At 37.6% G+C, this 15029-nt stretch overlaps 1 protein-coding gene across 1 annotated transcript in view; it reads right to left on the reverse strand.

Moving 5' to 3' along the window:
- VEGFC (vascular endothelial growth factor C) overlaps nt 1-15029 on the reverse strand; it is a 78957-nt gene that overhangs the window by 30560 nt on the left and 33368 nt on the right. The window contains exon 2 of the mRNA XM_065899943.1: nt 922-1135. Within this exon, the coding sequence (XP_065756015.1) occupies nt 922-1135 (214 nt within the window). The remainder of the gene's footprint in view (nt 1-921; nt 1136-15029) is intronic.

Here is a 15029-nt window from a genome sequence, read left to right on the forward strand (position 1 = left end):
TGCCGATGCAGGGGACACGGGTTCGTGCCCCGGTCCGGGAGGATCCCGCGTGCCGCGGAGCGGCTGGGCCCGTGAGCCATGGCTGCTGGGCCTGCGCGTCCGGAGCCTGTGCTCCGCAACGGGAGAGGCCACAGCAGTGAGAGCCCCGCGTACTGCAAAAAAAAAAAAAAAAAAAAAAAAAAAAAAAAAAAAAAATGATGTACTTCTTAAATGTTCTAGTTTATTTTCCCCCTATTTCCCCTCAAATAAAGTTTTGGGGAAAAAAAAGATATAAACTACTGCTATTCAACCATAAAACCATTTTGCTTGTTTGCTTTTGTTCTCAAAATAATTTGCAATCTCAAACCTTTACAGCAGTTAACATCCAACAACAGGAAGGAGTTAACGTTTTAAAAGTGTCCACCTATTTACGCTATGGCATTTTGAGCAACATCATAATTTTTTGTGGCTGTAGCTTTACCAAAGTCCTGCTCTCAAGCAAGTTCCCGAAGCAACACAGAAGCAAGTAGCAGTTGATAAGGTGATTTTGGATGATCTAGAAATTAAACGTTTCTATATCCAAAGCTAAAGAAAATGTATGCGCAATTATTTTTATGATGCAGAATGTTTAAGTGATTAAACTGGTACAGTGTGTAAAATGTACCTGTATGTTTTAAAATTTTTTCCGATGGGACATCACCTCAGTTAAAAAAAAAAAATTACAGTGTGTTGATATGCACGCACCTCCCTGTCTTTATTTTTCAAGAAATCATCTTAACCACTCAGAGTGAAGTCATAAAATTCTGTAGTTTGAAAATAATTCTTGATTTTGTTGGTTTATTTACTTTCGGCCCTAAAGGTATTCAGTGGTATCACAAATGCTGACAGCTTTTCCTGGGTGGACGTGTGAAGCTGACTAGATATTCTCTTCCCCGTACTTACTTTTTAAGATCTCTGGGTTGTAGTGTGCTGCGGCCAACTTTAGAGTCCCTTCTGTCCTCGTATTGGCGTTGGCCTGCTCTCTACTGTGTTGCCAGCCGCCTTTCCTTAACTGACACTTGTACATTTTCCAGGATTCAGGGTAGAGCAGAGTCATGAGCTCGTCTACACTGGACGCCGACCGCAGCTGCTCCTCCAGCTCTCTGCCTGCATAAGCCTGTCAAAGTGGCGTGCAAGATCAGTTACCTGTCAGAGTAGGCATGTGGGACAGATGCACCAGAAAACCTTTAGCCTTGCTTTATGTCTATCTACCTACCTATACAAACAAATAAATAAATAAATATATACATAATATATGCATTAGAAAACCTTTAAGCTTGTTATATATGTATAAATATATATGTATATATAGTTATATATGTTATATATGCTAAATTTCTATTAAAATATTAGTTTTCCCCAGATTAACTATTCTTGGTAAAATTACATTCATCTTTTAATTTGAATCGATACAATTAAAATGAAATTAAATACCACAATTAAAATGTAAAATACATACTTAGTTTTTTGTTTGTTTTTTTGCGGTACGCGGGCCTCTCACTGTTGTGGCCTCTCCCGTTGCGGAGCACAGGCTCCGGACACGCAGGCTCAGCGGCCATGGCTCACGGGCCCAGCCGCTCTGCGGCATGTGGGATCTTCCCGGACCGGGGCACGAACCCGTGTCCCCTGCATCAGCAGGCGGACTCTCAACCACTGCGCCACCAGGGAAGCCCCCTACTTGTCTTTTGATGGACAAAGTATGCATTTGGGGGACTTCATAGCTAGAAACAGAATTGACAGTTCAGGAGGTATGTATTTATAAATACGGCCAAACCATTTTCCAAAGTGATTGCACCAACTGACAATTTATACTTCCGAGGGTTGTTCCCTGGCTCCATGCCCTTGCCCACAACTAGCAGTTTTTAAACTTTAGTCACTCTCCTAAGTATGGGATACTAACTCATTGTGGTTTTAATGAGTAATGCCTGGAGGACTGATGACACTGAACACTTTCATTTTATTTGGACACTGGGTTACCCTCTCTTAAGACGTGCCAATTAAAAGGTTTTGATCCATTTCTGTTGGCTGTTTTATTTGTTGTTGATTTATAAGAGTAAGATGTATTCTGGATACAGGTTCTTTGTCAAATATGTGTATTGCAAACATCTTCCACTACGAAACTTGTAATTTTACTCTCTCAATGGTGTTTTTTGATGAAGTAAAATTCTTAATATTAATGATGTTTGAACTTTTCTTTACGGTCAGTGCTTTTGGTGTATTTTAAAAAAATCTTTACCACAAAGTCATGTCCCCTGTGAAATGTGACGACTGCTGTAAAAATGAGCTACTTTGAAATAAAGTATGTAAATAGCCCAGTGCTTATTTATAGTAGGTTTTTCGTAAGTGTAGAAAATGCTGATACTAACAATACCCCAAGCCTCTGGTTTCCCATTTATAAATGTAGATATTAAAATGTATTGTGCAAAGCTTCTGTGTATGTAAATAAGACAGTATTTGGAAAGGTAAAAGCTCATAGGAAGAAGGCTGGTACACTAAGCAGTCACTTGTCCCTAATAAGATGTTTAAAATAAATACCAAAGGGAAAATTTTATGCTTTTACAACTTTTACTGAATGACTACTCCGTGCCAAAGACTGTCCTAGGCATGCTAGTTGTAACCAAGATTTCATTGAGTTTACCTGCTAGAAATGATATATAATTTTTTGAGGGCTGAGAATATTAATTATAAGATCCTCAAACTTGTTTTTTTTCAAAGAATTTGCTAATTTTAAGGCATACCTGTTTTGTATATTGCAATTACTTCCAGATTAAATTTTTTGTTCCTTATGTGCTTCTATGTCTAAAAGATTCCAGATTATTTACCAAAGTGTCGGCGGGGGTGGGGGGAATTTGTTGCTATGAAACAATGTTGAGTAAAGCAAAGTTGACTTATTTAACCAGAAGTACTGTGTCTGAAAACACAAAAATTTCATTTTGCATTTTTACTAACCTTTGAGCTCTTAAATTTCTCTTTATAATTAAAACCCATTCAAGGATTTTTTTTCAAAATAGCAAAAGCATAAATTCTAAGCATGCTTTTATTTCTAAATTCATTTACTCAACTACTTATTTTTCTTTGGTACTGATTTTGGACCACAGTTGCACTCTGGCTCTGAAAGGGGTGTGCGTGTGAGTGTGTGTGTGAGTCTGTGTGACAGTGTGTGTGTGTGTGAGAGTGCATGTGTGTGTGTGGTGGGGTATGCTGAGCATACACACTCAGTAGGTAACCGAGCTAGAAGAATGATGAGAGTCTGCTGCCATGTGGAGTTCAGCGTTCCGGATCTGGAATGTTTTCTGGGGGCAGGACCTCTCAGTGTTGGGAGAACCACAGCCATTCCCTTATCAAGCCAGGTACTCCTAGATCCCCAGCTGCTTACTTCAGAAACAACTCTGCTCAACCCTGATGAAGTTCTCAGTAGTCTTCCTTAGGGTGTTAGCCAGTGTCAGAATAAGTTTTCCTTTAACAGTGCTCACCACCAGTTCATTTATCCCATGCTGGTTTATTCCCGTGCTAATTTCAAACCATCTCCACTTACTTCCATTCCCTCATTCCCGCATTCAGTGGACAAACCTACTTCACACTTCGTAAAGGAAACAGATGTTAAAGAGCAACTCAGACACAAAGCGAGTAAAATGTTTTTCCTCATCCTGTCCAAAGATAGCAACCCGGGCTTCCCTGGTGGCGCAGTGGTTGAGAGTCCGCCTGCCGATGCAGGGGACACGGGTTCGTGCCCCAGTCCGGGAGGATCCCACATGCCGCAGAGCGGCTGGGCCCATGAGCCATGGCCACCGAGCCTGTGCATCCGGAGCCTGTGCTCCGCAACGGGAGAGGCCACAACAGTGAGAGGTCCGCATACCGCAAAAAAAACCAAACCAAACCAAACCAAAACAAAAAGCTGGCAACCCCACAGGTGCTTGGAACCATCCTATTCTAGCAACACTACTCTTGTTCAGCCTTTCTCTCGCTCTTTCTCTACCGTACTGTTCCTATTAGCATAGGAAACTGTGGTTCTCCCAGGTTTTAAAAAATAAACACAAACAAAAGCATCAACAAGCAGAAGAAAACCCTGTGTAAGCCCACATCCCTACTGAGCTATTGCCACTGTTCTGTTCTCCTTCACAGCTTCCATTCTGGAATGTTCTGTATGTATCTGTGCTTTTCCTACCTCCTAATCACTTGTCAAGGCTCCCACAATTAACCCACTGGAACTGGCTTCCCACAGCTTCTGTGCGAACCCTCTGTACCCCACCATACTTCACACCTCCATCCTGCGGATCACCTGCTCTTATTCCAAAACCTTGAGTTCTTTTTCTCCCTGAGCCACACTTTTCCGCTATTCCTTCCGCTATTCCTTCCGCTATTCCTGGCTGTTATTATCAGTAACCTTTGCTGACTTCTCTGATACATAATCCTGAATGTTTGCATTCTCAGGGCTCAGAAATAGTTCCCTTACATCCTCCTTACACTTCTTTCTGAGTATCGTCATCCATTCCCAACCCTGGAAAAATGATTAGGTTTCTTAAGGTCTCATTCTTAACACATCTAAAACGGAACTGATGAATTTCCTCTCCAAATGCATTTCCTCCCGGGTTTTTCCCAGTTCATTAAAACTTACTAATCTATTGCTCATTCAAGAGTCTGGGAATTAACACTTATTATCTCTCTTTCCCTTACTCCTAAATATAATGTATCAGCCAGTACTAATAAGCTTACCTCTAAAATATAGCAATTTTTCTCCATGTCCTTTGCTGACCTCCTAGTTTCTGCCACCAATATCTCTCGCCTGATTTATTGCATTACCTTCGTAACTGATCTTCTCAGCTGCCCTGTTTACCCCTCCAATGGACTCTCCACCCACAAATCACAAGAATCCTTGAAAAACACTCATTGATGGAATGATCCCACTCATCCAGGTTTCCGTGGCTTAGACATCAGATAAAATCCAATCTAAGGCCCTGAGCATCGACTCCCATCAATGCTCCAATCTCATCTCATACCATTCCCGCCCTCAGTCATAGAACATTGGTATCTCCAAAATGCCAAGCTTTTTTCAAATTTAAAACCTCAGAAAAATCTGTTCCATTCCTAAAATTGTATGTAGAGGCACTGTACACGGGTGGTACTTTCTCTTCGTTGAGGCTTCAACTGTAAGGTCACATAATTACTGCAGCTTTCCATCCACTGTCACTAAATAACCTAATTGACATAAACTATTTCAGCACCTTTTTGTTCCCTCCATATTATTTCAGACATTGCAAACACTAGTTTATTTACTCCCTTGCATGCCTATCTTATTGCCTACTGTCTACTACCTTTGTAGGCTGGCAAATGGCATTTAGTCAAAGAATAAATGAAAGAGTAGGATAGGTTAAAATCAGTTTCCTGTCATTTTTCATGACGTGGAAGAACTCTATAAATAATGCTTTCCTAAACCCAAAGAGAAACATTAGAAAAATATTTAAATGTAATTTAACTCAAATCTTATTAAAATGGCCCCAAAGTAATTATTGATAATGATGTATTTTTTTCTTAAGATGACAAAGGTATCATTTAGGAAAGAGTTTCCTGTTTAAACTGAATCAAGGAATAAGAAAATAAACACAATTTTCTTTTTAAAAATAATATTGAAAAACAGTACAAGATTTTTATTTTAACTATTTCAACATTTAATATTTAAACTCTTTGACAAGGTTAAGTCAATGGTAGATAGTAAACATAGGAAATCCACAATACTTTAATCTGAATAGTTTTCTCTATCTTATTTTCATACTCAAAAATCATGTATGGATAGGAAAAAAATTTTAAATCCAGGAATACAAGAAAGACAGAAAGAAGGAAAAAAAGAAAGTCTGATCCATGCAGACTTCATAAAAAGTCACAAAACAAGTGTTTATCCATGAAAAGATAAATAAATAAATATTGGATTAAGGAAGACCCAATTCATTTTATATTTTAAGTGGAAATTTTTTAAGCACTTAATTGCATTTTCCCCCTTGAGGTAATGCAAAGTGAATTAAAGCACATGGCCTCAGAAATACATTCTGAAGTCAGTAGTTTGGGGCATGAACAGGAAACACAGAATTATGTTGTAACTGAAACATTACACTTTTAGCTCCTTTTTGCCTCACATCATAAAGGTTATCAAAAGCGTTGCAGAGCTCTATAAGGCTGCCATTCATCTTATTCCTCAAACTCAGGGATCTAAAGTCCAGGACCTTGGAGAATGATCTTCCTTTCACCACCTCTGTATCTCTAGTACACAGAGCCTTACTGGACTGTCACGTACCCTGTCTGGCCCTAACCTCTTATTGGCTAGAAAAAGCAATAGAAGTTTACAACTATCCCCATTTCATCAGAATGGAAGTCCTGCCACCCAGAAAACAAAGGTGAAAAGGACATAAGGACAGAGGTGCTTGCCAAAGACCCAAAGCAAAAGGGTACCAAACGAAAAACCAACAATCACAAAGTTCACAGAAAATTTAGGGGTAAGGACCATGAGTTCAGTATCAGTGAGAATTAAATATTTAATGTATACAGCCTTCCCCTTGCGATGGTAAAATATCATTAGATATAACATTTCTAACGTGCCGATTCTTGTATCAGTCAATGAGCAGAAGCAGTCATGGGTCATGACAAATGTATGACGAAGTAACATCAAAACCTGTCATCTAGTTGGTTTCAGTTTTTCTGATAGATCTGATGCTTCTACACACATTTTTTTTAAGTTTACTAACGATATTTATTGGCATCAGAGCTAAAACCAAGTCGGTCATGAATGAAAAATTAATCTTTCAACTTCCAGTTAAATTTGGCAAATTCAAAGCAATCGTACAGCTCTGCTTTCCTCCCCAGAGCTTCACCCTAAAGTAGGGGTAATGTATTATGAGCACAGAGGTAAAAAGAACAGGATAGGAGAGCATGGTAGATGAAAGATACTGATGTTTATTTTAAGATAAATACATAGAAGTGTTATCAGAGGAGACAGAGCTGAAAACCATGTGCCTAGAGCTGGGAAGAAGCAAGTCATTTTATGCCTCAGATCCACAAATGTATTTACTCACAGGTACTCGGCTAAACGGAGGTGAAGAAACAGGTGAACACGGGGAGACTGGTTGAAGTTAACGTAAAGCCCAAATTGAGCCCTCAGGTACTCCATTTATCCCCTCCACCCAGTCAAGGAGATAAGTCTCTGAAATCCTAGCCTGATCCTAGAGGCTCATTCCAGGGAGAAACTGAAAGAGGCAGCTCCAGACCCAGGGTCACTAGGAGAGCGAAAAGCAGGACAAGACTCACTGAAAAGAAGAGAGAACTAAGGAAAAGCCTACACAGAAAACAGTACATTTTCAAGCTCCTTACTTTGCTTGGTCCCCATCCTGGCTGGCAGCCGGACTCACACACCCTCAATAGCCGTCCACCACCGTGCACACCTACCCCCGCCCACCGAAGTCATAGAATGTTTTTTCTCTGGAGAGTCTCTGTGGCCACAGGGAAAAGATATATAGTTGCTTACAGAGATGTCTCCCCCAGTGAGGAAAAAAAACCCCAGATGTCTACCCACTCGCTCTATATTAAATCCTATCAGTTGACTAGCTCCACACCCAGAGGGAACTTCTGCTGATTTTTTTCAGTGATTCAAGCCTTAAATATAAACAATAACAACAGCAAAGGAAGGTAAGAAATTTGAGGGAAATCTCCAATGTAACAAAAAGAGAAATAAAACAAACAAATGGAATCTAACAAAAACAGAAAATACAGGAAGTAGAATAACCCTTAAAGAAAAACCCTATAATATTTTCAGATATTATTAGAGAAGACATTATGAAACATCAACAGCAGAAGAAATAATACCAAACTTACACAAACACTTTGAAAAAATAAAGTAGGAAAAATACACGTACCATCTTATTCGATGAAGCCGTTATTACTGACACCAAAGTGAGATAAACACATACAGGCAAAACAATTTCTTAGAGGCGTATTTTTTCTTCAGGCATTTAAGCAATATTTTTAAATTCGTCTCTTGGCTCCTGATTATTCACTTTTTTAACATGTGGCAATTGCAGTTATCACTATTCAACAAGTACTTAAGTTATTGTGTATGCGAGACTATTCTCTTTGTGGACATGGAGTCAGGTAATTGGAGAGCTATTGGGCATTGAAACCTGGACTACTTCATTTATATTTGCACAGTGAGGGAGACGGGAAAATATCCACATGAAAACCCAGTTTCTAGAGTGTGCGACAAAGGATGAAAAGAGAAGACTATGGGAGGACCCATTTTGAGGGCGAATACTGATTCCAGTCAGAATGGCCACCATCAAAAAATCTACAAACAATAAATGCTGGACAGGGTGTGGAGAAAAGGGAACCCCTCTTGCACTGTTGGTGGGAATGTAAACTGATACAGCCACTATGGAGAACAGTATGGAGGTTCCTTACAAAACTAAAAATAGAACTACCATATGACCCAGCAATCCCGCTACTGGGCATATACCCTGAGAAAACCATCATTCAAAAAGAGCCATGTGGGCTTCCCTGGTGGCGCAGTGGTTGAGAGTCCACCTGCCAATGCAGGGGACACGGGTTCGTGCCCCGGTCCGGGAAGATCCCACATGCCGCGGAGCGGCTAGGCCTGTGAGCCATGGCCACTGAGCCTGCGCGTCCGGAGCCTGTGCTCTGTGACGGGAGAGGCCACAACAGTGAGAGGCCCGCAAACAAACAAACAAACAAACAAACAAAAGAGTCATGTACCACAATGTTCATTGCAGCTCTATTTACAATAGCCAGGGCATGGAAGCAAGCGTAAGTGTCCATCGACAGATGAATGGATAAAGAAGATGTGGTACATATATACAATGGAATATTACTCAGCCATAAAAAGAAACGAAATTGTGCCCTTTGCAGAGACGTGGATGGACCTAGAGACTGTCATACAGAGTGAAGTAAGTCAGACAGAGAAAAACAAATCTCGTATAATATCACTTTTATGTGGAATCTAGAAAAATGGTACAGATGAACTTACTTGCAAAGCAGAAATACAGACACAGATGTAGAGAATAAATGTATGGATACCAAGGTGGGGGAGGGTGGGATAAATTGGGAGACTGGGATTGACATATATACATTACTAGGCATAAAATAGATAACTAATGACAACCTACTGTATAGCACAGGGAACTCTACTCAGTGATCTGTGGTGACTTAAATGGGAAGGAAATCTGAAAAAGAGGGGATATGTGTATACATATAGCTGATTCACTTTGCTGTACAGCAAAAAGTAACATAACATTGTAAAGCGACTATACTCCAATACAAGTTAATAATAAAAACGAAACAAAAAAAAAGATTCATTTTAGGCATGCTTGTCGGGAAGCATTTAAGACATCCATGTGGAAATGAGGTGGCCGTAGGATATATGGTTCTACTGATCAGGAGAAGCCTATCCTGTAAATTTAAATATGACAGCTGTCTATGTGCCTGGTTGGAAAATGAAGCCACGTGTGCGGTTAAGGAAGTAAAGAGTGAGCAGAGAGCTGCACAGAACCTAGGTTGGGGAGCTACGACCTGACCTTCAGAATCCAGAGGATGAACCAGTGAAATAGCCAAAGGAGAGGCAGAGAGAGGTATGGTCATGGAATCGAAAGATAAGAGAGTGTTTCTGGAGGGAGGGAATAACTTAAAATGGAAGTCTAGGGCTTCCCTGGTGGCGCAGTGGCTGAGAATCTGCCTGCCAATTTAGGGACACGGGTTCGGGCCCTGGTCTGGGAAGATACCACATGCCGTGGAGCAACTAGGCCCATGAGCCACAACTACTGAGCCTGCGCGTCTGGAGCCTGTGCTCCGCAAAAAGAGAAGCCGTGATAGTGAGAGGCCCGAGCACCGCGGTGAAGAGTGGCCCCCACTCGCCACAACTAGAGAAAGCCCTCGCACAGAAATGAAGACCCAACACAGCCAAAAATAAATAAATAAAATTTTAAAAAGATTAAAAAAAAAAAGGAAGTCTAATTCTTCTGCACACTTTGTAAGATGACAACCGAAAAGCTGCGTCACTGGACACTTGAGCGAGGGTGGTGACTGGTCTAGCAGCGTGCAGGGCAGAGAACAGGTGGATGAGACAGAGAGGTGGTGAGTCATTGGTTGATGTCTAACCCAAGAGATTGAGAATTTTCCTAACCAGTTCTTTCTAATTTGTTAAAAGAATGAACTTGGGTTTCGGGGTCTCTGAGATATAGATTTGAGGAACCCTGACAAGAAAGAGACTACTAAAAACACACCTACAGGAGGTTTTCAAGGGAGCCAAATATTAATAACAATCACAAAATCCAAGATTCTCCAGTTTTTGAGAATAGACTTTGAAACCGCCTCACCTTCTAGTGGAATCCATGAAAGTGGCTGAAAAAGGCATGAATACATGACTTAAACATATCTGATAAAGCTCATTCCAAAATATAAAAATTTCCATTCAAATTCAATGGTAAGAAAACAAAAACAAAAATGGGCAAAAGATCTGATCAGACACCTAACCAAAGAAGATTACCAGACGGCAAATAATTGCATGAAAAAATGCTCAACGTCATTGATTATCAGGGAAATGGTCCTTATAACCTTCACAGGATGCCACTTCACATCCATTAGAATGGATACAATGAAAAAAAATACAATACTAAGTGCTAACAAGTATGTGGAGAGACTGGAATCTCATATCGCGGACGGAAATGTAACATTGTACAGCCACTTTGTAAAAACCGTTTGGTGGTTTCCTATAAAGTTAAACATATGCTTAGCAGCCATCCCACTCCAAGATACTTATTTAATTGAGACGCAAATTTAAGTTCACATAAAAATTTGTACACATGCATTTATAGAGAGTTTATTCATAATCATGAAAACTGAAAACAATGCAAATGTCCTTTAACAGAGCAGATGGACACAACTATGATACACCCATACAATGGAATATTATTTCAGCAATAAAAAGGAACTACTGATATTTGCAACAATATAGAGAAATCTCAACTGAATTATAATGAGTAAAAGAAGCCTTTCTACAAGGAGTAAAAGGCTCCTTGCTATATGACTCTCTTTATACAACATCCTGAAATAGGCAAACCTATAGGGAGCAGATCTGAGCAGTGGATGCTAAAGGCTGGAGGTGGAGAAAAAGGTTGACTCCAAAGTGGTCCAAGGCAACAATTTTTGGCGAGGGCGCTGACTGAACTATACTACATCTTGACTGTGTCAATGGTTAACACATGTATATAATTTATCAAAACTCACTATAAAGGGTGAATTTCTCTATATGTAATTATATCTTAATTAAAAAGAATGGAACCTAAATCTAACTGAAATTTAAATATACGTAAACTGAAGGCTAAAGTACAATTTTAAACATCATCAAAGTACTTACACCAATAGAAACTAACAGGTCAGTTTAAAGCGGAAACACAACCTTAACACTACTGTTTTTTTCTTTAAAAAGTTAAATATATAATTTAGCTTTTTCCTAGAAAAAACTGTTTGGTACACACAGGACTTCATGAGATTCCTCTTCTTTTTTCATTTCAAATAGTATGATTTTACCTTCTGAGTTGAGAGCAATACTGTACTATCTTGCAGGACTTGAGAAACGTGGTAAACTGCCGTCAAATTTGGGCTTTGTTTCTAGTTACTAGCTAAGCAACTTTGGAAGAGTTACTAAAATTCTCTGGGTTTGTTTTCCCATTAAAAAGATACTGATTTTAATACTTGTATACAAAGTTGTTCTATTGACTTGTTTTTATAGACACATGCAAAGTACGATTAAGTAAAAGATTGAATAAGAAAGTCAAGTCTACTTCGGGTTTAGGTGAAAACTACATGGTGGTCTGCTACATTATCATCTGTAATTTTAGCAAATATTTTATAACTTAAAAACATTTAATAGTTACAATAAATGAGTTATATTGTGCTCAATACAAGCACTCAATAAATAGAAGGAACTAACACATTCTTATGTTAGAAAACCCATCTTTAGACTGGTAACAAAAAATGCACAACAATTTCTAAAACAAACGTGATGGTTATATTTTTAATTAAAAACAACTACCTTTACAAAACCTAATTTGTAGTCAGCATTGACTAATTACTTTTAGGAAAAGTGAGTGAAAGGAATTTGTAGACTATAAGAAACGGGTAAAAACTGCAAAAGTAGGAGAAGCCTAAAGGAGTATAAAATTATTTGAAAAGAAAATGTTTAAAATAAATATAATGTTGTCTGTATGTATATGTATATAAACATATTCATTATAAATTATATACTCACATGCAAAGTTTAGGATGTCATTAATAAAATGGTTGTGGAGAAATGTTTACCCAACTTCTAAGTATGTGGACTTACAATAATAATTTCAAGAAAATATTAAAGACAATGATCATTTTATGACTGTACCAAGGCAGAAGTTTCTTCCTTTTCCTTTAAACTATTGGCAAAGCAGCTATTTCTGATTTTGCTAAAGATGTCATCTATAGCTGTTGAAGGGGCCATTCTTGTTTGGAAAGAGTTTCCAGTGGATTCCTCTGTAGTGGAATTTTGCTGTTTATTTTTCAATGTACAGGGAATCTTTTTTCTGGCAATATTCAGTTCTCTCTTCTCTTGGAGCTTCTTCCTACCACACATACTAACTCTAAATAGATCCAAACACACCTTTCAATTCCCCAACTTCTATTAACAGTTCTCCAAACTAGTCTTTCGGGTACAATGAAAATCTGTCTTTCATTCTTTATTTTTCTTCACATATTTTTCAAACATCATTCTCTCTTATCCAACACTTTTATCCACACTTTCAGGATCAAAAATAAGATTGCTTTGTAATCTTTCTACTTCACCTTGGTAAAACTGGTGACTGCATGTGTTTTTACTTTAACAATTTAAATTTCAACAGTATAAAATAACTTGCATTATTCAGAACAGTGAAAATCTTTTGCATGTAAAAAGATAGAATTCTGACTCATAGGTTTTTGACCCAGTTCTATTCTTTATATATTATAAGACAGAAAAGGAAAAGAAACAAAATATTAGTAGATACATACCACCACTACCTTTTCTTTTTCTTCAGCACTGGATGCTTTGGACAGAGGCTCTTAAAGGAAATCTTCCCAGAAACTAAATTCTTATCTTTGCCTATTTTGGTGCATAGGAATTCAGTGGAGTAAGAGATTGTGAAACATATAAGAGCTTGCAACTGCAGGCTTATGAATGCTGACACTTTGAACAGAATACTGTGAGGTTTAATCTTGGGGGACCTAATACTGACCTACAAGTGTGAAGGGACATTAGGCCAAGTAGCATCACACCTACTGCTTCAGGAGGTGCTTGCCATTTGGCTCAGTTCCAAAATTACTATTTGAAAAGACTGTTGTTTCCGTGAGGTATGTAAAATTCTTTCTCATAGTCTTTTGAAATCTATCTTATGTAAACTGGCACATTTTAATAGCGCTCTGTAATATGGAAAAGAGCAAGGGCTTTGGAAATTAATTGGTCTTAATTGAAAAAGGGGTACCTGTTTATTCAAAAATGGATTTACTTCCATTCTTTCCTGCTAGAGCAAAGGCACCATCTCCCCCTTTGAGGATCATCTCCTCCACGGAGATTTATGCCTTAATTTTTGTAAGCAGAGAATTCTGTAAGGGCTCCAGCTCTGAAAATTTTTTCTTGAATGAGAAGAAAAATATTGGAATAATTTGCACCTAAATCACTAATACAAAAATAAAAGACTGCATGCTTTTAGACAATAGATAGCTTTGAATTTCATTATTTGTTAAAGTTCACCCACATTTCAAGTGAGGTTTTCATAATAAAGTGACTATATTCTGTTTAAGTAGCCTATAGATAGATTTTGTGGTGTTTTCTCTCGAATTGTAACTTTAAATAACTATTAGTCTGTCTATGCACTCAATATATAAGTTAAAAGCCTAGATTTTAGATCTAGCCTTAGAGGTAAAACTCAGCTGCATATACATTATTTAGTCTCTTTGTGCCTCAATTAATTCTACTCTAAAAAGGATATAATAAACGCAGCTGCCTCACGACTTGCGATGATTAAAAGAGATGATGTGCATTAGAATTCAGTGTAATTCTTGGTATACATAATAAACACTGCATAAGTATGAAACTATTTTCTCTGAGGCTGCGAGAGAAGTATTTATTTTAAAGTTAAACTTATACACATATAAGGAATGAAAGATTATCTTGGATATAAAAATTCATTTCAATGAGAGTATCTTTTGTTGTGATTTTTAAAATGCTTCTTCTTTTACAAAATTGTTAAGTATTTTGTAATTGCTTCAACATTTTTCATATTCCTAAATGGGGTACTGTTAACCAAATTAAAAACAATTCTTAGCTAAACACACAGACATAGAAGAAACACAAAGAAGAAAACTATAGACTAAATATTTATTAGTAAGCTACACAGTGAATCATAACTCATTTTATTTTTAAGGATGCATTTTAAAATAATGATTCTTCTAGTTCAACAAATGATAATTGTTTTTTAAAAAAACTCTTCTTAAAAAATATCTAATGTATCAGTGTACAAATTCTAAATGGTTATACAAAACGTATTATTTATAAACCTGAGTGGTAGTATTAATTAAAAGACCACACAGTTTGTTACATTAACTAATAAACACCCTAACATGTAAACCAACATTGAAAAAGAAATGTAAATGGATATAAAAATTTACTAAAGGGGAGGGAATTATTATAAAATAAGTTTGAAAGTATTCTATAATTGTTAATTTAACATAAAATGTTAAATGTGAGATGTTTCTCAGATCAATAAGATCTAGATTAATCCAGAATTTATTGTTTCTAAAAAAAGAATTCATCTTTTAGTATCCATGTAATACTCATAATTAAAAATTATTTGAAAAGGAGAAATACCTTCCTTCATCTGATAAAAAAAAAAGGCCACAAATAACAATGTAGTGTTCTGAACAGAATAATCATAAAGATAGTCTAGTTATAAAAC

Source organism: Phocoena phocoena, chromosome 21 (assembly GCF_963924675.1).
Source record: "Phocoena phocoena chromosome 21, mPhoPho1.1, whole genome shotgun sequence".
NCBI classification, from domain to species: Eukaryota; Metazoa; Chordata; class Mammalia; order Artiodactyla; family Phocoenidae; genus Phocoena; species Phocoena phocoena.